At 41.0% G+C, this 27116-nt stretch overlaps 2 protein-coding genes across 13 annotated transcripts in view; one reads left to right on the top strand and one right to left on the bottom strand.

The window, feature by feature from the left end:
* Positions 1 to 356: 356 nt before the first annotated feature.
* LOC117550724 (ankyrin repeat and SOCS box protein 12-like) lies at positions 357 to 20189 on the top strand. The gene is given in 7 exon segments (XM_034223246.1): positions 357 to 522; positions 860 to 985; positions 987 to 1053; positions 1055 to 1171; positions 1173 to 1193; positions 18781 to 19309; positions 19392 to 20189. Coding segments are annotated over 6 exon segments (936 nt in total). The 5' UTR covers positions 357 to 522; positions 860 to 929; the 3' UTR covers positions 19538 to 20189.
* Positions 20190 to 20288: 99 nt separating this feature from the next.
* LOC117550722 (rho guanine nucleotide exchange factor 9) overlaps positions 20289 to 27116 on the bottom strand; it is a 72375-nt gene continuing 65547 nt past the window's right edge. For all 12 annotated transcript variants that reach the window (XM_034223233.1, XM_034223236.1, XM_034223234.1 and 9 more), the window contains one exon: positions 20289 to 24440. In XM_034223233.1, coding sequence (XP_034079124.1) covers positions 24265 to 24440 — 176 coding nt within the window. In that variant the 3' untranslated portion in view covers positions 20289 to 24264. The remainder of the gene's footprint in view (positions 24441 to 27116) is intronic.

The following is a 27116-nucleotide window of genomic DNA, read 5'->3' as shown; positions in this document are numbered from 1 at the left end:
AGGGGCACATACTGGCAAACTATTGGTCTGTAGTATTGGTTATTAGGAGCTTATCCTTACACTGATAAACCCAACAATGCATTTGGGCTGTTGTGTCTTTAATATGTAATTAGGCTTCTCCATGCCTGTATACACTGACGTCTCCATTTCATTTTTGTTTTTTACTCAGGACACACTCCCAAATCACTGTCTGAGTGTCACTCCTGTTTTCTAATTATAAACCTGAGCAGGGACTCTCCAAGAATGGAAGATGGGCCAGGCCCCATCTGTGTGCCTAAATTTAGAGCCCCCACACCCCCAGAAAGTGAGCTGTGATCCCCTCTGTCAGTTAACACACACACACACACATACACAAACGCCAAACTGCGCTTTTCACAGCTCCTGTGGAAGCATCACACACTCCTCAGAGGACCTTTCTTCCCTTCTCTTGTCCACGTGACTTATTCGGAAGTTCTGAAAGTCTTTAAATTCTCAATTTTTCTCACGGTCGTTGGAAACAACATCAGCAATAAACTAATCGAGGGTAAGTGTCTCGTTGCTGCTATTGACACTGTTACTTTGTTCTACTAAACACATTCTTGTCGACCTTAGTGGCAAACTATTCAATTATTATATTTTTGTCTAAAATGCACTCATGTATGGCCTTGATTTAGATTGCATTACTGTAATTTGAGTTATATGAAGTAGCTTTTTTCATATAAACAAACTGCACTGTCCTTATACTGTGTGTTCATGAAAGACAGATGTCGAAATGTGTTATATATTGGAATGAAAATCAAGTCCAACAAAAATAACTCTAATGTCAAACGCTGTGTGTGTTTCGGGTTGTATTACCATCTTCCTATGACATTTCTGCCAGTGCAGATGGAAGGGCTCTGACTTGCACCGGCCTGGGGGTAACATTATGGTTCTGGGCCAAAGCTGTCAACATGAGTTTGATGGACATTTCCAAGATCTTCTCCCTGCTGCAGCCTAAGGAGGAGGATTGAAGACAACGAGCAGTGTCATGCCCTGCACAACGCCGTGAGCAGCGACGACAGACCGCTGCTCTCCCCAGCTCCTGTCTCAGGAGTCCTACAGGAAGTCTATCAATGCTCGGAGTGGGTGGGGGGTCCCGGTCACCCCCCTGCGTACTGCTGCTGCTCTGGGACACCTGAGGTGCTTGGAGCTGCGTGCTGGAGCACGGTGCCGAGGTGAGGGGGAGCATTCTGTTGTTTGGAGGATAGGTGAGATGGATTCTTTGAGAGTGGGTGCTGCTGGTGGGTGTAATGTTTATAAATATCCTGATTAATAACCCAAACTCACACATTTAATTTAAAAGCCTAATAATGTTCGCGGCAGATATTTTTCACCCATAAAAAATTACGAGTTAGAAACTAGATTTCTTAACCTAAAGGCAAGGCAAGGCAAGTTTATTTATATAGCACTTTTCAACACAAGGCAATTCAAAGTGCTTTACAAAAAATGAAAGACATTAAGAAAATGGCATTTAAAATCAGTCATTAAAAAGAAAAGCTAATAAAATAAACATTAAAAGAAAAAATACATGGATAAAAGTTACAGTGCAGTCTAAGATATGAATAGTTCAATTTAACATTAAAAGAAAAAGTACATGGATAAAAGTTACAGTGCAGTCCTAAGATATGAATAGTTCAATTAAAAGCAGCGACAAAAAGAAAAAGTCTTCAGCCTGGATTTAAAAGTAGTCAGAGTTGCAGCAGACCTGCAGGTTTCTGGGAGTTTGTTCCAGATATTTGGAGCATAATAACTGAATGCTGCTTCTCCATGTTTAGTTCTGACTCTGGGGACAGAAAGCTGACCAGTCCCCTGAAGACCTGAGAGATCTGGATGGTTCATAATTTAGCAGGAGGTCAGAAATGTATTTTGGGCCTAAACCATTCAGTGCTTTATAAACCAGCAGCAGTATTTTGAAATCTATTCTTTGACACACAGGAAGCCAGTGTAAAGACTTCAGAACAGGAGTGATGTGATCCACTTCTTAGTGTTAGTGAGGACTCGAGCAGCAGCGTTCTGAATCAGCTGCAGCTTCCTAATAGATTTTTTAGTGAGACCTGTGAAGACACCATTGCAGTAGTCGAGTCTACTGAAGATAAAAGCATGGACCAAGTTTTTCCAAATCCTGCTGTGACATTAGTCTTTAATCCTAGATATATTCTTTAGGTGATAGTAGGCTGATTTGTAACTGTTTTAATCTGACTGTTGAAACTCAGGTCAGAGTCCATGACTACACCTAGATTTCTGGCTTTATCTGTTGTTTTGAACATTGCAGACTGAAGCTCAGCGCTAATTTTATACGTTCTGACTTGGCTCCAAAAACCATTACCTCAGTTTTATCTTTGTTTAATTGGAGAAAGTTCTGACACATCCAGTCATTGATTTGTTCAATGCACTTACTCAGTGTTTGAATTGGAGCATAGTCTCCTGGTGAAATTGTTACGTAAATTTGTGTGTCATCTGCATAGCTATGGTAACTTATTTTGTTGTTTTTTCATTATCTGAGCCAGTGGTAGCATGTAGATGTTAAAGAGAAGAGGCCCCAAGATGGAGCCTTGAGGAACCCCACATGTCATATTTGTCAACTCAGATGTGTATTTACTAGGGCTGTCAAGTTAACGCGTTAATAACTAAAAAAAATTAACGCCACTAATTATTTTAACGCGATTAACGCATGCGTATTTTTTGTCCTCGGTCGCCCCGTAGTTTCAGAGCGCATCGAATTTAAAATACCATCTACAAGCTGATGCTGACAGCCCCGCTCCTGCCGCCCGCTTGTGGCAGACCACACTTCCACGCTCACCGGCAGGCACCGACTGGCTGTTGGGAGGACCGGGAGGGTGTGTGTATGTGTGGCCCGAGCGAGCGAGAGAGAGACCTTACGTACATTGTTGTTGTTAGCATCTGGTGCTAGCTAGCTGCGCTAACGGATATGGAGCTGTTTAAATGAAAACAGAGGAGCGACATTTGAACACAACTGCGCCGAGCACTTGACTTTATGCAGGAAGCCAGACAGTGGGACATTGTACGAAAAGTCAGCACACTCAGCACGGATAGTGCGCAACATGATTGCAGCGTCCAGGCAGCTCCCGTTAGAGCATATGCCTTGAGTTGCACATAGCTCCAACGATCCATCACACCCACACACACACACACACACACACACACACACACACACACACACACACACACACACACAGCACACACACACACACACCACACACAACACACACACACACACACACACACACACACACACACACACACCACACACACCACGCACACACACACCACACACACACACGTATTGTATTATTGTATGAGAGAGGTTCCAGGTTGAATTGAGGCGAATATTTGTAATGTTCAGAGGTTGTTGTGTTTAATATTCATGAGAATATTTGTCATTGTTCAAATGATAATAAACATTAGCATAAAACATATTTGTCCACTCATATGTTGATAAGAGTATTAAAAAATATTCCTCTAAGGTACATTTAGAACAGATAAAAAATGTGCGATTAATTTGCGATTAATCGCGATTAACTATGGACAATCATGAGATTAATCGCGATTAAATATTTTAATCGACTGACAGCCCTAGTATTTACCTATAGAAACAAAGTTGTTTCTGTCCTTTAAGTAGGATTCAAACCAATTTAGAACTGTTTCCGAAAGTCCCACCCAGTTTTCCAGTCGGTCTAGTAATATGCTGTGGTCAACAGTGTCAAACGCAGCACTGAGATCTAATAATACTAACACTGAAGTTCTGCCACTGTCTGTGTTTAAGTGGATGTCATTAAAGACCTTTACAAGAGCAGTCTCAGTGCTGTGGTTTGGACGAAAGCCTGACTGGAACACATCGAAACAGTTATTTAAATGCAAGAAATTACTCAACTGTTGAAAAACAACTTTTTCAATGATTTTACCTAGAAATGGGAGGTTTGATATGGGCCTGTAATTGTTCATTACTGAAGCATCTAGATTATTCTTTTTTAAGAGCGGTTTAATGACTGCAGTTTTCAGGGCCTGTGGAAAAATACCTGAGTGAAGAGATTTGTTTACTATATGAAGTAGATCTGAGGCCATGCAAGGCAAAACATCTTTAAAAAATCCTGTTGGAATAATATCAAGGCAGCAGGAGGAGGATTTCAGAAGTTGTATAATGTCCTCTAGGTTTTTATCATTAATCTGATGGAATTGTGTCATGGTGTTTGAATTGATGTTAAGTGGACACAGAGACAACACATTTGCTGTTCCTGATGCAGAGGCACTGACTGCTTGTCTGATTTTCTGAATTTTGTCAGTGAAAAAGGAGGCAAAATCATTGCACGCCCTGGTGGATAGAAATTCAGAGGCTACTGACACTGGGGGGTTAGTTAGTCTGTCGACGGTAGCAAACAAGGCACGTGCATTGTTTTTTGTTTTTGGTAATGATGTCAGAGAAGAACGATTGTCGTGCGTTTTTCAATTCCAAATTATAAAGGCCAAGTCTCTCTTTATAGATTTCAAAGTGAACCTGGAGATTTGTTTTTCGCCACCTGCGTTCAGCTTTTCGACATTCTCTTTTTTCTGTTTTCACGGTCATGGCCTTTCTCCATGGAGATATTTTCTTGCCAGACACTTCCTTTACCTTAGTTGGAGTAATGGCATCTATAACATTTTTTATTAAAATGATCTACTAGCTCATTTACTGAGATGTTAGCAGGGGCAAGTGTGGAAGAAAAATTCTGAGTAAACATTTCCCTAGTATTTTCAGTTAAATATCGCTTTGTGGTTACCTCTTTTGAACATTTTTGTGAACAGAAATAGAGCTCCTCAAAGAAAACACAGGAATGGTCAGAGAGTGCAACATCAGTCACCACAACCTTAGAGATATTCAGACCCTTTGAGATAATTAAGTCCAGAGTGTGCCCCTAATTGTGCGTGGGCTCCGTCACATGCTGAGTCAGTCCATAGCTATCAAGAACACAAAACAGTTATTTTGCCCCTCTGTCCTGGGGGTTGTCAACATGGATGTTAAAATCACCAACAATGACTAGACGGTCAAAGTCAATACACACTATAGACAGCAGTTCAGTAAAGTCATCAAAAAAGCTTGCACCGTATTTGGGTGGTCTAGATATTTAGGAACAGAGCTCGAGAGGAGCATTTCAGCTGAAGGGCCACATATTCAAAATAATCAAAGTTTCCATACGATGTCTTCCTGCATTGAAGGGAATCATTGAACAGAATAGCAACTCCACCCCCTTTCTTATGCATTCTTTCCTGACTCATAAAACTAAAGTTGGGAGGGGTTGATTCGATAAGAACAACTGCACTGTTATTTTGTTCAATCCAAGTTTCTGTTAAAAACATCAAATCGAGATTGTGCTCAGTGATAAAATCATTGATTAAAAATGTTTTTCCTGCCAAAGACCTGACATTTAATAAAGCTAGTTTAAGTTTGTTAAACACACTATCAGTCATGTTTTTTGTAACAAGCTGTGGCTGACATGGAATCACTGCTAAATTAGATAAACTCACACAAACGTTTGAGCGCTTCCTGTTTCTAAGATGATTCACCGCTCTTAATCTATTACCTATCAACACAGATATCGGCAAAGCTATAGGCAGGCAGGGCCCCGGCATGTCCTGGAAAGAGTTGAGAGTGCCAATACGCCCTTGAGCCTGGACCCAGCAAATATCAGTTTGCAGCGTTTAGTACACACACATCCTTATCAGGCTTCGGAGACTGCAGATGCTTTCTTGAAGGGAGGGGAGGTGGTTGACGTAGGCACGGTGATGGAGACGGGGGAGATGGTGCGGGGGTAGAGGACATGCTGCCAGGGGGGGGAGGTGGTTGACGTAGGCACGGTGATGAAGACGGGGGAGATGGTGCGCGTCTCTGTGGTGATTTTGGTGGGCGTCGTTGAGGAGCGGGGGTAAAGGACATGGTGCCAGCCCTGCGTATCGCCTTAGTTTGGTCTTTGAACTCCAGGAAGGAATCGGTGCCAACCCTCTGTATCTCCTTCATGTGTTCAATGATCCCCAGGAGGGTGGGCGAGGGTGAAAGGGTGAACGGAGTATCCTCAAAGGCGTTGACAGGGGGGGGGGGGGGGGGGAGGTGACGGGCAGTGGAGACTCCTCCATGTGTCTCATAGGTCTCCCATAATCAGAACATTCCTCAGGCGGGTGCAGTGATAATTCTTCAGGGTTTTCTGCGCGATGTGTTGTGTCTTTCTCCTGTTTTGATTCCTCTTGCCGCTTGTCCTTGGCAGAGGGAACAGATTGATAACGCAGGCAGTTGAATATGTTAAGAGATAAACAATTTCACTCCTGACTTGTTCAGACAAACTCCATTTGCCTTGAAAAGATGTCTGCGATCCCAGAAAAAGTTAAAATTGTCAATAAAATGAACAGAATGGTCAGTACAGACAGTTGAAAGCCAGGTGTTCAGTGCAAACAATCTACTGAATCTCTCCACTCCTCTTCGGACTTGCGGTAGAGGGCCACTGATGAACACCTCTGCATTTAGAGAGCTGGCATTAAAATAATATATTTTAATAGAACAATGGATCAAACGCATAATATGAAAGGAGCTCTGCAGTTTATCTAAGTCCCACCGAACCCTCTAGCGTTGTGTTCCATACCTCAGCATTATTGTACTCAGAAGCTAAAATAACCCCACTATATACTGCCTGACCAGTCCCCAGCAGGAGACGTTAAATGCAAGTAATCAGTTGTACCCTCTTGAGATGATGCCATTACATAGCCAGTATCAGGGGTTATCAGCAGTCTAGATATGGGTTAAAAGGGGGTCTGCTTATTTTACTTCTGAAAGCCTGTTTCTATGGAAGCAAACAAGAGACAGAAGTATTTGAATTTTATTAGACACCGAATTTATAGCATTGAAAATAATTACTTTGAAAATCATGTATCTGAATGTTTTTGCTCCGAATTTACCTATGTGAAATAAAAATGTAAAAATTCAAGTGAAAAAATGTCGAATGTTCAAATTCAGATCCCAAAAATTCAAGTGAAAAGAATTCGACGTCAAAAAATTCGGTGTATAAAATTCGATGTCCAAAATTGCGATGCAGCATCATCCGGGCTACTCAGACAGGATAAGCAATCAAGCCCTAATGCAATCAAACCGACTTCTGGCCTATCAGAGCACGGCTTTGTCAGTCATGTGATCACAACAACCTGGGAGAAAAATGACGGAGAACAGTGGGGCTCGCCGCTTGGGTAAGTAGTCAGTTTGTGCTCTTTATTTTTACAAGCAGTGAGGGCTCGACAGCATTTGAATCTTACATTAGCTAGCTAAATGAGTGAAGTAGCCTTGTGCCTTGCTGTTAGCAAGCTCCGTAGTTATCATTAATTGAAGTGAATCACAACGTTACCGTGTCCTTTTGTGTGTGTGTGTGTGTGTGTGTGTGTATGTGTGTGGGGGGTGACGGTTTGCAAAGTAACTTAACAATCACTTCGGTTAGATAAGTCAAGTAGACCACACTATACGAAATACTCTTACAAAAGCCCTGCATTTAAACATGTTAATATTACTTTAGTAAAAGTATGCTAGTATAATTAGGAAAGTGTTGTTAAAGTATTTAACAAGTTATACTACTATATCATTTGTTTTATTGTTATTACCGATGCAAGAGTTGACTTAACTGTTGTAGTTGGAGCTCATTTTGAACAATGAGCTAATGATTACTTTCATAATGGTTTAATGTGCTGACTATTTTCTACATTAGTAGATCAAGGTCTGGTTTGTTCAAACTCTGAAAATAGTAGGCATGCTGTCATAATTACCCAGAGTCCGAAGTGACACCTTTACAATGTTAAAGCTGTTAGATAAATGTAGTGATGTAAACACTAAAATATTCAAGATAGTGTAGTGGAAAAGAGATAATGTTTTAAAAACATGTTACTAAAACAAAATCTCTTGTTTTGGACTGACAGTAATGATTAAAGAAATAGTAGATAAATAAATACACACACATCAATCTGTTGTGGATGGAACACAACAAATGGTGCTCTTACCTGTGATGCCTCCTCCAAACATTATAACCAGACTGTATCATTCAAACTATAAGTAACAGTTCTAGCTACTTGACTTTAGACAAACAATTCAAAAGACAAAATCAACACAATTTATTGAAAGACCAATCTTTATTTTACGGTGCCTCTCCTTTTGTTTGTATTATTAAAAACTGAGCAACTCAACAGTTAACTTTATATTTCTTATTGTCCAAAGCATCTATTACACTATTTTTTTTTCTCTCATATTCACAGGATGGAGGATTAGAGACTTTGGGGGAGACCTCAGCTTTATGAACGTCCTGTCTGTTGCTTTGGCCAGAGAGGACAGAGGGTCTTTCCCTACGAGGAGGACCAGGCCTGAGGGAGGAGGACCAGGCCTGATGGAGGAGGACCTGGCCTGATGGAGGAGGACCTGGCCTGAGGGAGGAGGACCAGGCCTGAGGGAGGAGGACCAGGCCTGATGGAGGAGGACCAGGCCTGATGGAGGAGGACCTGGCCTGAGGGAGGAGGACCAGGCCTGATGGAGGAGGACCTGCACCAGCTGCAACTACAGAACTTAGCCCATGCTGGGCATAGCTGTTACCACCTGCACAGGCCTAGCCTGTCACTTTATTTGACAACATGTGTTTACTTAATCAATTAACAGGTTAACATTTAGTGTAACTTATGTATATTATTTCGTTTTTATTTAAAATAAATTGTGATGGTTCATGCTTGATCACTTTTAGTTCACATTTCAATAATTTGTATTTGCACTCCTTTTGTCTGTTATTCTTACTGAAAATGTTAAGTTACACATTCACATCTGACTGAAGATTGGCACCATTTATTTGGGTATATCCAGTCTCTGATAGTGTTACGTTATTATGAGAGTGCTCTGTTTGATTCTGAAATTGTATATATTTATATATATATTAGGGCCGGGACTTTAACGCGTTAATTAAGATTAATTAATTACACAAAAATTAACGCGTTAAAAAAATTAACGCATTTTAATCGCACTTATTTTTGCACCGTGGAACGTTTCTCACTGGATGAGTTTCAGGCGTACCGATTATACTGGAGCACCAACTAACGTTCATGACTTCAGACAACAACAAACCACAGTGAACAACAGTGGGAAATGTTGTTTTAAAAAACGGACGGATGGAAGCGTTGATAAGAGCACGGTTGTGTGCAAATTATGCAAAAAGGAATTCGCATATCACCGCAGCACATCAAGCCTCAAGTATCACCTCAATGCAAAACATATAGCAGCTAGCGTGGAAGCTAGCGTGGACGTTAGCCTCTTTTATCGCGTTCACACCAAAAAGAGCCGGTACTAAAATTAGTTAATGAGAACCTTTTTACCCCCACGAAAGTCCCTGATAGAGAGCAGAGAGCTGCTAGAGAGCAGGGACTTTCGTGCGGCTCTCTTGTGAGAAAAGAGCTATATTTCTGATTGGCTGGGCGGATTGCAAACCATGCCCCGTAAAACTCCCAAAAAGTTTTGTGAAGCCGCCATTTTATTATCCTCGCATTAGCATTATTAGCATTAGCCCAGCGCAGAAACGCAGAGAGACTAACTTATGGCAACACAAAATAAAACATGGGAGCGGTGGAGATGAGGAGGTGTCGGCGTTCTGGCGATTTACTCGGAAGGCTTCAGTAGAAGCTGCTGGGACTCCCAGCAGCTTCTACTGAAGCCAGTCCCCAACTCCGGGGACTTTGGGCGGCAGTATACGCCGTGAAGTGGTTTGCGGCCTGCCAGTAAACCCAAAGCAGAAGAAGAAGAAGTGACGTCAGCGGCTTCATTTGCCTAATCCACCCCCAGGTTCAAAAAGTTCTCATGAACTAAATTCTCATGAACCTTTGTGGGAAAAGTACTGCGGTGTGAATGCGCCTAATGGTATACTAAAATCCATGTGAAAAAAAATTACTTCTCACTGTTCTTAGGTCAAATATGTATATGCGATTAAAAATGCGATTAATTTTGATTAATTAATTACAAAGCCTCTAATTAATTAGATTAATTTTTTTAATCGAGTCCCGGCCCTAATATATATACATAGGCTATATATATATATGTGTGTGTGTGTGTGTCCGCATCTGTAGCCTGTTATTGTCTCATTATACCGCACTGTGAATGAATCAAAGAAAAATATATAAATCGTCATGAACACATCTGTCCATCAGACCTCTGTCTGATGGACAGATGTGTTCATGACGATTTATATATCGGCTGCTGTGCCTCCTGTCATCATTAATGGACGTCTCTTTAAAATGACCGCTCAGAGGAGAGGAGTTCTCCTCTCTCCTCGGTTCCCCTCCTTGGCTCCTCCGCTCGCATCTCCTGTGGGCGGGACTAAGTCTCGAGGAGGGGAATTAGTGAAATGAGAAAGGGCCTAAGTGTCTCTTAGTGAATGTCCTGTACTGCTCTTAAATCTCATCACATCAGCTTTTCCTTTCCCTCTTGGATGTTCTTCTGGACCCTCAGAGAAAGAGAAAATGGTGAAGCAGTCCTGTCTCTCAGGCCTGTCCTTTCCTAACAGACATATCAAAACAACATATTATTGCAGAGCAAGTGTGTTATTTAAGAAAGAGGTGTTTGTTTGTTTGTTCAGGGGCTATAAATATAATGATTTTTTTATTTGAATGTGTTTTTAAATCCAACAGTGTACTACAAAGATAATCAGATTATGAATAAACCGTTCTAAATACATCAACATTGAAATAAATGTAATATTAAAATAATATTTAACTGTTATCAAAACTTAGTGCAACTGTAGAAGCTTGCTCTGTTCGGTTGTCTCACTGAAAGAATCACTTTTAACATGTTTTTTTTACAGTCAATATGCAGAGACAAAGGGTCGCAGTTCTCTATGTTCAATAATATTTGCCTTAAATACATTGAAATGTGACAGTTGAACAAAAAAGTGATGTTGCTTAGTAAAATGTAAATGTAACCTTTTGCTAAGAAAGTACACTCAACATCACTGATGTGTAGGTGATCTAGTATTTAGTCATGTTTAATGGCATGTATGTCAGTATGTATTAGAGTAATTACTTTATGCATTGTTTGTAAAGTATGAAAAAGGTGTACCTTGGAATCCGTGCTGAAGTTCTCTGCTGTTAGGAGTTCAGATCTGTCTCTCATCCTCTGGTCCAGCCTGTCTGGGTCACCTTAAGGACACTTTGAACAAACAGATGTAAAGTTACATGCATGGCTTACAGAATTATTTACATGCAAACAACTTTTTATCTTCTTTTAAAAACAGGTCATAATCTTATTGTTATACTTAAGAAATTGCTGGATATCACAGTCCTTATACTGTATCAGTTTGAGTAGGTCCTTTTTATTTTGGATGAGTTTTTCACGAGTTTTTCATATACCATATTCATATGTATCACACACGTAAGGGTAAGACACAAACCTATTGAACAAATGCAATGCAATAGCTTAATTTTCACTGAAGTCACAGATAACATCATATCTAGTATTTAAACAAATCATTTCCTTGTCACTAAAGCATTGACTACGCTATTCATCGTCCTTAAATGCAGGAATTAAGTTACATGTTCCGTTTCTCAAGTGTGAGGATAATACAATTAAAAGAGGCATTGGTAATAATATTAAAAACGACAATGTTTGGGTCGTTCGTCGGATAGGCGGTTAGCTGCAATAAATAACTCCAGTTCAACAAACCATATTACTATTCTTTCACACACATACGGGTATTGGGCCGAGCGCGACACCGTACTTCCGGTCTGCGCCGTTTTACGCGAGGTGCAAGCAGCCGTACACCGTCTAGGTGTTGCTAAGCTTCCTGTACTGAATATCATAGTCTATTGCCTTAATCAATATCTAGTCAACTCTAAAATACCACATATATGCAATGGCATGATAATATTATTGTGACAAGTGGGGTATTCACCTGGTGTTTCCAGAAATTAGACGTAGATGCAGCCAAAATCGACGAAGGCCACTGTCGTTTTTCCATACATCTGCAGGCAGTCTGTAACAACCCACACAGCTCTAGTTTACGCTGGTAACGACCTAAAGCACACCCCTCAAGTCCAGAGATGTAATCCGAAGACATGCAGCGATTTCTTCGGTCGTTAATTCAGAAAAAAAACCTACTGCGCTCTGCCTGGCTAGTTAGCTAGCTGTTTATATTTGCACTTCCAGGATATTAGCACCTCCAGGAAAATGGCGCATTTATATATATTTATATGGTGCGTGTTGCATTGTGGGTAGCTCGTGACGTCACTGTGTGTGAAAGAATAGTAGAGCATAGCGAATTTAAACGAACCTTAACAATGCATACAGTAACCTAACTAGCAAACTAACTATCTAACGTACAAGGATGACCTTATTTTAGCAACCTCGCACAGAAGCCTTCTGGTATACAGTAGTATCCCACTTAATGTTTTACACTCTTGGATGCTACGCATAGCATCGTTAGCACAGATGGAGCTACGATTGTTCAAATGCTAACCCAACTCTAAATATTCATTAACGTTAGCTTAATAAAAACACCAGTAACATAACATAAAGTACGCAGGGTTGGCTTACCGAAGAAACTGCATTCATGGACGGTCTGTTTTAAACCGCAGATAAATCCTATATTTGCATGACGAATAGTCCACCAGGAGCCAACACAACAAACACGGCCGAGTTCAAGTAGTGTTCTTCTCATGAGCTGAGCCGCTGTAGCATCACGGAGCTAGCAGTGAGACAAAGGAGCTAGGAGCAGCAGTCCCGTTGTCATGAAGGGGGAATCTAACTATATACAGAATATGTTTTTGTGGATCCAGGCTAGAAACATGTTCATTTTCTGATGTTAAGTTGGACATTTTAACATAGGGTCTACGGGAATTGCTCCCATCTGCATCCATCGCCTACAGTTTGCAGCATTGGGCTTCACCGCACTGTCCCCCAGAAGTCGGTTTGATTGCATTCGGGCTCGATTGCTTATCCTGTCTGAGTAGCCCGGATGATGCTGCATCGCAATTTTTGACCTCGAATTTTATACACCGAATTTTTGGGATCTGAATTTGAACATTTTTATTTCACATAGGTAAATTCGGAGCAAAAAAAATTCAGATACATGATTTTCAAAGTAATTATTTTCAATGCTATAAATTCGGTGTCTGATAAAATTTAAATACTTCTGTCTCTTGTTTGCTTCCATATTTTTCTCCCAAAATACACTCAAATCATGAGTGGTGTTAGTTAGGTCGGTTAGGTTTAGGATAGATAATTGCAGATGTTGGAAGTAACCAAGTACATTTATACCCAAGTACTACTTAAGTAAATTTTGTAGATACTTGTACTTTACTTGAGTATTTCCATTTGATGCTACTTGCCACACTACAATTCAGAGGTAAATCTTGTACTTTAACTCCACTATATTCATTTAATACCTTTAGTTACTTTGCAGATTTGAATTAATGGGGAGAAATATAATCAACACTTAAATCAGACTTTAGTTACACCTGGGGTAAATTCACAAGCTACCCTGCAGTAAACAAACAAAGTCATTAAAACTAGCTGCACCTTTACCAGCTTTGATAATGTATCAATAATTATAATCAAAACATATCATATATATATTCCTCTGAAATGGACCAATCTGCACAATGAGTACTTTTACTTTTGGTACTTTAACTATATTTTGATGATAATATTTGTCTACTTTTACTTGAGTAATATTTTGAATGCAGGACTTTTACTGTAACAGAGTATTCCTACACTCTGGAACTTTACTTTGACTCAAGTACAAGTACTTATTTTGGATAATTGTTAGAATGGGGTTTTGGTTTGTTGCGAAGAGTGTGTAATTTGTGAGCAATGGGCCTTAGGAACAATGGGACATTTCTCAGACTATTGGGGTTTGGAAATGTGGCATTGCAGCAGCTACGAGTATGTCACAAGGACAATGTAAGCAATCTGATATCACATACATCATTTAAGAAAACTTGTTTTAAAGCAACTAAAGCCAACCTAAATAAAAGTGGATCCTGAGAAAACTCAGATATGCACCTTCTTGTCTCCTGGTGGGGGGAGTTTGCCCCTTCTAATGAATTAGAGGGGTAGCAGTGTTTCCCCTATATACAAATATATAAAATAATAATAAGTGGCGACCCTTTTTCGTTTTTGATTGTTTGTTATGTGGATTTGTAGTATTTGTGTTACTGTATGTTCAATAAAGGTGTATTTTTGCTAAATCTTGAGACATTGCCACTGTATGTACTGGCAGGGCTGATTTTTTGACATAGGCGCGCTGTAAGTGATGAAAGTGGGGGATGTTGGCTTATCAGGCGCCCCCAGCTCACAGCCAAAGTGCGAGTGAGCGTGGGAGCGAGAGAGAGAGCGCGCACCGGTACCGGCGCTGTTGTTATTAGAATCTGGTGCTAGCTGCGCTAATGGATATAAGAAGTAGATGTTTCTACAACTAGGGTGGAGGAGAGCTCTCCTGTCAGACTGAGAGGCTTAGCGAGGTAAAGGACTCTCTGAGTGTTTAGATAGTTCATTTTATTCTAAGTTATCTCAGTGGGTCTCAAACAAATATATGTTTACAAATTATGTAAACACATATTTCCAAGGCACTCCTTTATAATTATTAGGATAAATAAAAACAGGTTTGAAATCATTCCAATGTATACTATAGGACAGTAAACCAAAAATATCGTTTAAAGTTGGAGAGATACAAACATATGCATAAATTAATAAATGTTAAGGTAAAATAAGATATAAATAGAGCCAATATACGGCAGGAACCTGGAACCGTATCAAGATTCATTCACGTGATGATGTGGCTACCTCCCCTGCTACTCTACCTGGTCGGCTACCTGGTGCTGGGGATCTCCGGGACCGGTGTCGCTCCCGACGCTGAACACCCACAAGACACACCTGCGCTTGATGTGTGGCCTACCCCAGGCACCATGGCTTCCCCGGATCCAGTAAGAGTTTTTGCCATGATGACAACCCCGCTGCTCGCGGAGGACCTTCTCTCATGGACGTCTCATCTACCCGGGGTTCTGCCGCGAGGACTACGCTGTCTATGGGCCCAGGGAAATGGGAGACTTTCCCCCTATGCAGCGCGCACTTGCGACGGCAAGCCGACCAGCCCAGCGAGGAGGACCTGGCTTCTAATTCTCCTACTCCTGATGTCGGGTAACGTGAAACCGAATCCAGGCCCAGAACTGTCTCAGCTGCAAACGCCAGAGGAGTTTAGAACGAAAGACGGATTACGTCTTTTTCACCTTAATGTTCGCAGCATGATTAATAAAATGGACTCCATCAGAATATGGGCCGATTCGACTGACTCTGATATCATTGTCCTTTCTGAGACGTGGCTCAAAAAGTCGATTACAAATGATATGATAAATATAAAAGATTACAATGTCTTTAGAACAGACCGTGTGGGAAAAGGGGGCGGGGTTGCGATTTATGTTAAAAACCATTTAGACTGCACCTGCATCGAATCCCTAACAAAACCAAAATGCTTTGAACTCTCTGTAATTAAACTATCGCTCCCAAGTGGTTCAGACATTATAGTGGTCGGATGCTACCGCCCGCCCGCTGCCTCAAGCGAAGCCACGAATATACTCTCCAATCTTCTCCATAACTGGACTAAATCCGAGATGGTTTTACTCGGAGACCTAAACTGGGACTGGCAAACGGATTTACAAAACTCTTTCAAGGACACTTGTGACTCTCTCTGTTTGGTGCAACTAGTTAACTCGCCAACTCGGTTAAACCAAAAAGATTTAGAGAAGTCCACTTTGATTGATGTTATTCTTACAAACGCACCTCACCGTTTCTCCGCAGTAGGCACGTTTTGTAATGATATAAGCGACCACTGCGCAATTGCTTGTGTGAGAACCTGTAAGATCCCTAAAGGAAAGCCACGTCTCATTCACAAGAGGCGATTCAAACATTTCGATGAGCAGGCGTTTCTACATGATGTTTTTAATAGTGATTTACACATTGTTTCACTTATGACCGATGTTGAGTTGGCATGGCATTATTTTAAATCCACCTTCTTGGCTATATGTGACAAGCATGCTCCTTTTAGGACATCTAGGATAAGCGGTAAAGACAACCCCTGGTTTAATGATTATATATCCTCTCTCATTCGACAGAGAGACACTGCCTGGGCTAAAGCAAAGAAATCGAATATTCCATTAGATTGGAATCTGTATAGGACATTAAGAAACAAATGCACTAAGCTGATTAAAGACTCTAAATGTGCCTACTATCTTAATGCAATACATGACAATTTGAATAACCCTGCAAAGTTTTGGAAACTTGTTAAATCCTCCTCAGGTGCTATCACTCCAAACAGCCTTCCTGATCTCTTAAGGGTAAATCAGAGTGAAATCAAGGGCAAAATGGATATTGCAGACAGCTTTAATAATTATTTTATTTCTGCTGGCTCAATCTTTGATTCTAGCAACTCAGGGATGATTGCTGCAGAAGGAGAGCCAGGTCCTCCGCCACTTGACCCTGATCAACTGTTCACCTTTGCCCCCATCTTGACCTCTCAGGTTCACAAAGCTTTAATGAGCCTAGATGTAAAGAAATCTTCAGGCCCAGACAAGATAGAGCCGTTCTTCTTCAAAGTTGCTGCAGGTCTGATTGCAGAACCCATAACCTCTATTTTGAATCTCAGTCTTTGTGCTGGTGAATTGCCTAGCTCCTGGAAGTCGGCCATGGTTCTCCCCTTGTTAAAGGGCGGAGACCCCTCTGACCTAAATAATTATCGCCCTATTTCCAGACTGTCTGTAATGGCCAAAGTCTTTGAATCTCTTGTAAACGAACAACTGAAAAAGTTTCTAACTGACCATAATATTCTTAACGAGTCTCAGTCAGGCTTCAGATCAGGCCATAGTACTACTTCAGCGGCTATGCTAGTCTCAAATGACATAATTGAAGCACTAGACAAGAAAAAACACTGTGCAGCATTGTTTGTTGATCTGTCTAAAGCTTTTGATTCTGTGGATCATGCATTGCTACTGCAGAGGCTTGGCTGCATAGGTCTTGGCAAAATGGCTTTGAGCTGGTTTAAAAACTATCTATCTGAAAGAACTCAGTGTGTCTCAGTAGAAGATTATACCTCAGCTGCTCTTACTGTAAACAAAGGTGTTCCACAAGGTTCTATTTTGGCCCCTGTCTTATTCTCCATCTTTATAAATGAACTAGGAAATGGGATAAACCCAGCACGGTTTCATTTATACGCCGATGATACAGTTGTTTACACAGTGGCTTCCTCTTTAACCCAGGCCATAGAGCTTCTACAGGATGCTTTTAATACACTGCAACACTCCTTGCTAAGGCTAAGACTGGTCCTTAATGCAAAAAAGACCAAGTACATGACCTTCTCTCGCTCTCGAGCTAATACAGCTGTCCCTCCGATTCTGACACTGGAAGGGACATGCCTTGACAAAGTAGCATCCTACAAATATCTGGGCATATGGATTGATGAAAAGATGGCCTTTGATGTTCATATTGGGAACCTACTGAGAAAACTTAGACCTAAACTGGGCTTTTTCTTCCGTTTAAAGAAATGTTTCCCGTCTGAAGCCAGGAAGAGAATTGTGCAGAGTTCCTTTCTGTCTGTATTAGACTATGGCGATGTGATCTATATGCATGCTCCTTCCTCCCTGCTTAAAAAGCTGGATTCTGCGTACCATACTGCTATACGTTTTGTAACGGGTGCAGGCTCTCGCACCCACCACTGCACTTTGTATCAATCCCTAGGATGGTCCTCTCTGTACCAAAGAAGACAATCACACATGTTGATTTTTATCCTTAAGTCATTGCTAGGTAAGCTGCCCTTATATATCTCCAGACTTCTGTCCTTTTATACTTGCTTTTTTAATACCAGACGAGCAGCAAATGGGATGCTTTTAAATGTTCCTTTGATGCAGTCAGAGCTTGGTAAAACTGCATTCTCCCACTATGCTCCCTTTTTATGGAATACGCTGCAAGTAAAACTTTGTCGAGAGGCACTTCCTACTGTAAATGCTTTTAAAGGTATGCTACGATTAGCCCTTCATGAAACATGTAACTGTTTTACCTGATGCTATTGCTGATGTGATTATGCTTCTTGCCACTGCACAAATGGCCTTCTGTATTTATATTTGAATTGTATGTTTTTTGTTTAATGCCCTTGTTTTATGTTGAAACTTGTTGTGTGCCGTGTTGGTCAGGACTCCCTGGAAGAAGAGATCTTGTATCTCAATGGGACATTCCTGGATAAATAAAGGATAAATAAATGAACAACAAAAATAAAATAAGTTACATTTATTTGTTATTGGCTATGGTAGGTTATTGGTTATGTTCACATACTTATTTGATTATTAAAATGTAAACCAATCTTTTTCATATGGGTGTTTTAGAGTTGTACCCCCTAGATCAGGTCTCTAGTAATTGTGTGGTCAAAGTGCACCAGATTGAAGCATTTTACTCTAAAATGTTCAAAAACATCTTCCCGGGAGGAAGTTAAAAAGGAGATTCAATAATGGATTCTAGTCATTAGGTGAACAAATAAATGCTAATTAATCTCAGTGTATTCAGGTAGTGTAAATAATATACCTTGACGATCTTGAGAAGTGATAATTAGTCAATGTTATGTTCACATCCACACAAAAAAACAGAGATGCAACCTTAATGATGCATAGTGTCTCAATTTGTCAGGCATGTGTTTGTACTGTTACAATATATTGATGTACTGCTGTGTCTGAATCCAGATCGACAGCCTGGACGTGAAGGCGCAGACGCCTCTGTTCACAGCTGTCAATGGGAAACATCTGGACTGTGTGGTGGCCCTGCTGAAGGCCGGGGCCGATCCCAACGGCAGCCAGTACAACAACTGCACCCCGGCCCTGACCGCGGCCCGGGAGGGCGACCTGGACGTGCTCCGGGAGCTGCTGCGCTTCGGAGCCGAGGTGGACGTCAAGCCCAAAGCCCCTGAATGGGCCTCCAACGCCACCACCTGCAGGGGGCCCCTTTATATCTGCGCTGTTTACGGACACCTGGACTGCTTCAAACTGCTCCTTCTCCACGGGGCCAACCCCAACTACAACTGCATGGACGAGAAGATGCTGGCCAGGATAAAGCAGCCAAAAACGGTGCTGGAGGTGTGTCTGCGCTACGGCTGCGGGGGGGAGTACATCCAGCTGCTCATAGACTTTGGGGCCGACGTGTATCTGCCCACGCTCATCATTGACAAGACTACCAAGCAGAATGAGGCTCTGAATCTGCTGCTCAAAGAGAGAGGTGAGAAAGTAGTTCCAGTTTGGTTCTGTGCATTGTACAAGTGTCAAGATGTTGATCCACCTTTTTTCTGTTTCTGTTCCAGTTTGTCCCAAAACACTGATGTCGCAGACTCGGCTAGCGATAAGAGGATACCTTCCCTTTGGCAACAAGGAATGTGCCATTGACAATTTGGACGTTCCTCTGATCCTGAGGAACTACCTGAAGCACATCACATCTGAACTCCTATGATGCTCAACTTAGCATCACGATACATGGCCAGTTTTTTTTAGCTGTTTTCAACTCATGACTGGATGACTGATTTATTATCTTATTTGTAGGACATCATACTCACAGAAGATATATCATCCCAGTTCTGTAAATCTTTGTTTTTATTATATATTTTGAAGCTACGTAAGCTAAGTTTTAATATATAGTTGTGCTCTACAAATCTCATTGAAGTGAAAGAAATGACCATGCCAAAGGGCCATGTCCTTGGGAAGTGTAACACCACGGTTGACCACTAGAGACCACAGTAATACTGCTCATAGCTCATTGAGGCTCCTCATATGATTTGTTCTTGTTCCCATACTGTACAGTCTCGCTTGAGTTATTTAGACATCAAGACACACAAACACACAGAGACGGTGTCTGCATCGCAGCAGGACGTCTTAGATCTTGCCTGAAAAACACTCTTGCATCTGCTGACTTCAAAACATGGACACGGAACGATCAGCGCAGCCAACCGGGAGAATATGTTTGCATAAGTCTCATTATTCATTGATGACAGCATTTTCAGGCTTCAATTTGTGATTTTTTTCTCTTTTGTAACTTTGTAATATTCTTCTGAAAAAGTTTTTATCTTCCGTTGGTATCCCTTTTTTGTAATAAATAAATCCAGGAGTTTATGTGTCAACTGTTGGTAATGGGGACAGGAAATGATGTCACTAACAGGAAACCCAGCACAATGCTCCCACTCGCACATTGACGCCTAGACATGGAGTTCTGTAGAGGTTTTATTTTCAACAAAAGTACAGCTATATCAGATATGGATTTATTTTTTACAGCGAAGTACAACATATTCCCAGTGCTTCTGATTACATCAAAACATATAATGTACATACAGTTGACATCTCCACTCTCCCATTCACAGTTTCTGGATTGAATAGGCATTATTTTTAATTTCTACAACAAATAATCAAAACTCAAAAGGCCAGCGAGAAAGAAAATGACAAATGTTTGCATATGGTGACAAAGGATGTAGGTAGTGAGTACATTTTTCTGTGATAGGCAAAAATCCAGACCTCAAACTAGAAGGTCATTTACAATGAGGAGATTTCCAAAAGTGGGATGTCAGTCTTCGGTTTAACCTTGTTGTCATTGAACACCACATCAATAATATGGCTCATTGAAGACTGTTGTTACCTGACTATTGTGAAACAACACAGGACTGCATAACCAACCGCGAGGAGTTCCTACTGAAATGCTAAATGTGAGTGAACGCGCCTCATGGGCTGAAAGGAATGACATAAATCTGAGCAAACCTCTGATGCATCAAATTGACAGTCTGCTAAATTGTCTGTCTCGGTTTTATGACCGGAAATAGATAGGCTGTCCTCTCAGCTCTCAGCACAAGGTCAGATGATAATTATATAAGAAATAAAACCAATATATACACCCTTTTAACGGCATGGCCAAAACGGTTCTATTTAATACTGCATTCAATAAATACAAGTGCAGAATTTAATTTGTTACTGTCAAGTCAAAAGAATAATTTCTTAAGTAGAAACAAGAGCATGATATGAATTATAATGAAGTACTGTATGTGTGTGTGTTTGTGTCTACAGGATTATGTTTATTTTTAGCTCATCTCGAGAGGTTTTAATTTATTCAGCTCTTCTGCTTGACTACAAATCTATACACAAACACCCATGATCAGTGCTAACTCCTATTTTGTTCACCGTTGTCATAGAAAAATGATACCCGTTTTACCTCAGCGGTTAATGGTATTCAAATCAAAATAAAAACAAATCAAAAACAGCAGTTTGGACTACGACAGTGCATGTTGGAGTCAAATATATAACTTTAGAATGACAGTTTATAGTACCCAATATATCTGGGCGAAGAGAGCATTAGTGCCTTTAATTTCACCTATCAGCAGTTCAGGAAAGATGTCCCACTCTACTTAATAAATAAAAACCAGAAGCTACAAAGCGGTGATGTGAGCTGGAGACAGGTGGACAGAGAAAATAACTCCCTTCAGTGAGATGGTATGGGCTTCACAAATGAATGGTTCCGCGGTGTGTGGTAAACAAAACAAAATCCCCCATAGGAAGTAAAATGAAACTAAACAATCTGCTAAGAGTTGTCTAAAGTCTCATGCAAAATATTGGATGCCACGAGCATGCATTTACCTGGTACTGAGGTCTACCGCACGCTAGAACTGGAACAACATTCGTCTCCAACGCAAAATACCAATATCCAAATATATGATCTGTTTTTTTACATTATTTACAGTGTGTAAGCTGATAAAGGTAAAATAGATGATTCTTCTTTTGATTTTTAATAATGTACTTTGAAAACTAATAGACTATAATATATTTGAAATGAAACCACCGTTCAACATGTTAAATAGATGATAACGTTTCTAAATTATTTCTGTGCAATAAAATTACCGCTATGTTCGTGTGATATAATATAATAAGGTGTGTTTCAGTCAGTCAGACGTTACAGTATCTACTCATATGGGGGAAATAAAGAAAAAAAGGCCTGATCTCTTAAGTTTCTGGATCTCCTGCCACTGGGGAAAGAGGAATTCCCGGTGTGTGTGAGAGAGAAAGTACGAGAGAGAGATGCGAGTCCCACACCGAAGGGAAAATACATGACTAATTCAAATCTGCCTGTGAAACTGAATAGATAATCACTAGTGGAATGCTGGAAGGCACTGTTAGATAGCATCTCTCTTCTCCGCAGCAGAACGGGCCAGCAAGTGTGCATGATTATGTGTGTGTTGGTGGTGTGAAGTAGGGGGGGAGGGGGGGCGTAGCACAAGACCTGAGGTTATCATGGCCTGGGAACCATATCTTCTTTTTTTTTTGCAGTGCCAGACCAGGGAATAATCTTCCAAAACAATCTCACCGGGAGCCATCTCTCTACAAACACCAGCAGCCGACTCACCCGTTTCTCAACGCTTTCCTTTTACTGAAACAAAACATAAATTACACAACATACAAAGCAATTCTAAAAAGGTCTTTTTTTTTCTTCTCCAGTAGGTTATAAGGCCTATAAGAAGGCAAACAAATGACATAGAACGATATATAAACTCTTTGATATCACGTGGTAGTGAGTAGTGAAGATATATAATGATATATCACATTGCACAAGTTGTCATATATGTACTGTCCATCAGGTGGTAATAATTCAACACAAAGTATCTGAGGTTTAAAGCATGATCACCAACCGTGTGTCACTTACATTCCCCACTGTAGAAAAGAATATACCTTCATGATGTGTGTAAATAGTTGTTTCCTCAGTAGATCTATTCTAAAACCTCATGTGGCGGGATCCACAGCATTGTTTGATCAAACCAATAATCTGATCACTTAAGCTGAATGCCAGAACATTGATCAGATCGGGAAAGACGACGGTGTGGGAGCTGAGATTTTAAAGCTGCGGTCTTTAGAGAGAGATTTGCCAGAGGACGTCTGCATGCTACACTTTGAATTCACTTTTCTGCAGCGTCCTTTCTTTCAGTTGTTCATTTAGAATTGATTACGTGACCATTTCCCCTTGTGCTGGTTAAGGGATCGTTCTAATTCGTCACACTGGGGCCCATTTAGCGTCCTCACACGAGAGGAAATAAAGTGTTCCTCTGACTGGATATGTGCTTTTTACAATGTGAGAGATAGAAAAGAATTAACGGAAGGAGTCTCTTCTCTAAACATCGCCCAATGCTTTCACTTTAAGCTGTTTCAGGAGGTAGGCTGTACCCTTTCCAAACGCCCAGTGAGCTGCCAGCACAGTGCTACAAGGGGTGGTCTCTGGGGGGAGAGTGTCGGGGGGGGGGGTTTAAACACAAGGCAGGTGGAGCGTATAGTCTGCCTATCTCCCGCGCCCAGCTGTTTCATCTCTCGTCAACCCCCCCCCTGGGTGTGATGGGTTATGAATACCCTGTCAGAAGTGTTTGGTGAAAGGATGAAAATATTCTATTGATGTTCCCATCTATCGATTTGTTCCCTGACCCGTCGTATCGTGGCCGATGGCAGCCTGCCAAGAGAATGAAGCTGTTTCCTCTGAGAGCCCGTGACTCACTGAGGATGGAGCGGGGGGGCGGGAGATAGAGAGGAGAGAGCGAGGGAAACACTGAGAACGTCATACTGGGTGAAGAGAGGGCTACTATAATGCGGACAGCTAGAGAGGGGAGTAAAGGAGGGGGGGCAGACACAGTGTTGACATGGCTGCTCTGAGATCAGTGGCAGAATGGATCAGAGATGATGCCGAGCTTCCGCGGGTCCTTCGTCAGCTGTCAATTATTCAACCTCACATTCAGAAGAATGCAAACAAGCAATCTCACATAGCAGCAACATGTCAGCTTGTTCTATCACGATCTTACTACGAGGAAATGCCCCGGCTCGGCCTTCTCTCTCCAGACGATGGATTCAAAATGAATTAATATAACAATGTAAATAACTCCAGGACATTCAGATGGCGTGAGGATGCAGAATCCGAGGGGGAAAGAGTTCAGCCGGAGAAGCGTGATAACTTATAACGTTGCTAACATATATGAATTGTAACGTTTTTAAATGTTTAAATCCAAAGTCTTCAGTCCTCTTGCTGATCATATTCACAATAGTCCTTCCTTTTTCAAAAGTCTCTTGTGTGTGTTTTTTGTCGTATTTTTCTTCATGATGGGTCAGGATCATCCAGTGTGTAGTGCGTCTAAGAAAAATATCTGGTCCTTCAGAAGAGTCCGCGTATCTCTATTTCCTAAATGGAGCTAATCTACTAAAATTCTGCCAGAAAGGAGCCTGGCCTCTTTTGGATTGACTGAATTCAAAAACCTCTCCTTGTGCCATGTCCTCCGATACCTCATACTGCCCCGCGCTGAGGGGGTCCTGCGGGGGCGGGTATGAGGGGGGCGTGCACCTGTTTACACCTGAGAAGGCAGGTGCAAAAAGAAGCAAGACGGGAGTGGGGTGGGCGGGGGAGGGGACAAGGAGGCAGCGCGGGGGGCACAAAGCGAGAGAAGAAGAAAAAAGGTGGATGGCAAAAAGAGGAAACATCGTCAGTAAACGGATCAGGAAACGGACACAACAACACAACACCGAGTCATGCTAACGGAGTACAGGCACACGGACACACATTAACATTCCTGCATATTAAACCTGAGATATGATACAGAATGATCATACAGTATGATGACGGCTGAATCGGGGAATTCAGCTCTAGCGATGACACAAGGGAGACTGAAGATGCTATTCAATCAAACTGTGTGGCGGGCAAACAGGAGAACAGACAGATTCACGTTTTGATGAAACAAGGCATTTGGACAAGAGACGCTGTTCCTCCGTGTTTGTTGACAGCGCGTTTGTTTGAATAGCACCCCCTCGACACTTGAGAAACACAAGAGTAGCGAAAATAGAGCCAACAGAAAAGCTGTTAATATGCGCTTAACTACAGTCTACGACGTCATTTCGCTAGTCTACAAGCATCACAACTAGTGCTAGTGCAGTAAAAATTAGATCAATATTCGGAGATGAAATATTCAAAAGTTGCCATGGCATCTTAGGAGGGAATACAATTAGAACAGTGTCTGTATTGGGGGGTAATTTGCTTAAAATACGGAGCAGTTAGAAGGGTTTTTTGTTATATTGTATTAGATTAAACTGTGCTCCAGTGTTAATCACAACACCTCCCAATGCTGCTTTAGCAGTTGCCATGGCATCTTATTGTGCTAGCTCTAAAGGAGAACTCTAATGCATATACCTTTATCATTCTCAAACCATGTCCATACAACATGGCCCTCTTTCTCAAGATGAAATCTATAAATGAATCTGAAATTCAAGAGAGTACTTCACCTTGTGCCAGCCATGTACACATACAGCACTTAGAAAACACACAACACGTCTACAGGGGTCCTAACGTCAGAGAGAACATTCCAGCAAGGGGTTAATTCATACTTTAATGGATGGTCATGCTCATTGTGAAACTGGCAATAGTAAAATGTACACACATCTAGCCTAGCGCTCAAATGGCTAAATCTTAAAGGGGGATACCAGCAGGGGGGGGGACATGAGGGTCCTCTGTCTGAGGCTCTGTGAGTGGCTAGCATCTGGAGGAACCCGCTTGACATGTTCATCTGTTACAGAGATAGCTGGTGGCTGCTGGAGATCAAGGTGGAGTCAGACATTCTGAAGGAAGAGTGTTGATATTTGAACACCCACAAAAAAAACCTGCCTACATCCACATTAATCTGTATATCTTTTCAAAAACATGAATGCCCCCTTGTTGATGATTGGCTAAAATAAAATGTTGTGTTTCTTGTACCAATCAATCCACGTTGTTTACCATTTACAGCATCAGGGGTGTTTGTGTCTACCGGGTGTTTCTTCAGCACTGCCACAAAATGGACCGCTTTAAGACCAAACTTCTACAGCAAATGTATTACTCATTTTATTTTTGCAATATAGCAGAAGTATAACGGAAACATAGTTTGAATGAAAATAAGCCCTGGAATATTGCTATATTTATTGATATGTTTAAACAATATAATAGTAGACTAATATAAAAGGCAATTAGGGTTAGCCGCCATACTGTTTGAGTAAACAGCTATGCTAAAGTGTAGACTTCTACTGAACAATATTGAGAGATCGCTGGCGTCTCCAGTCGACTTTAATCGCGGTTTAATGAAATGTGATTTTAGGGGTTTGATTCCTACTGTCCGAAATGTGTATGTGTTGATAGAAAGGCAGCATCAGGCTTTAAACTGGTTCCAGCTTAAACTGTGTATTAAACGTAATATACTTCCCCACATTTGATCTAAATGTATATCTAGCTAAATCTAAAATCAAAGTCTTAAGAAGCTTTGAGAGTAGCATTAGTGGTGATCTTAGGCTGTGAAAGAGGCAGGGACGCATGAGAAAATGCTGACCGGGTTGAAAACCTTTTATTTAAAATGTGGTTCTGTTCCAAGCAAAAAGAAAATGTTGCCAACCCTCTTTTATTTGCATTTAACCAAAACGTAGGGCATATATTTGAAGATCTATTAAATCATATTTAAGAAACATTTAGAATTTCAGTAAAGTAAATTAAGACTTTAAAGGATGCGTGAAACTCTGCATGGGTAAATATTTTTGACTTTGAAAGTGTATTGTGTAAGAATTGCTAACTCTACCTTTGGCATTATTTTTGACCTATTTGGCTGTAAAACAAAACTTGTTAAATCTGAAAGTAAGTCAAAATAATGCGATTGCTTTGATGTTTCTTCAATCTTCAAGGCGTGATGTTGTATTATTGTCCTAGATTACACTATGTAAAGTAATTACTGTTGTAATAAAAAACAAACTATAAAACACACTTCAGAAGTAAGTATCAACCAAAAATAAGGAGGAATACAAAAAAATGTAAATCTGGATTTTAGTGATAAGCCCCGACAGCCACCATAACTCAGTAAAAGGAAAAATGCAAACAGTTTGAGGTGTGGAATTTGTTTTCGAGACAAGCGTGACACAGGACCCACATGTCAGGGATGCAGGTATCGCCCTTTAAACTCAATACTTCATGCAAATAGCCCTCTGTCTTTTCATTGATGCTTAACGTCTGCTTTACAACT

This window comes from Gymnodraco acuticeps, unplaced genomic scaffold (genome assembly GCF_902827175.1).
Source record: "Gymnodraco acuticeps unplaced genomic scaffold, fGymAcu1.1, whole genome shotgun sequence".
In the NCBI taxonomy this organism is placed as follows: Eukaryota; Metazoa; Chordata; class Actinopteri; order Perciformes; family Bathydraconidae; genus Gymnodraco; species Gymnodraco acuticeps.
This window is presented reverse-complemented; position numbering and strand designations above follow the sequence as displayed.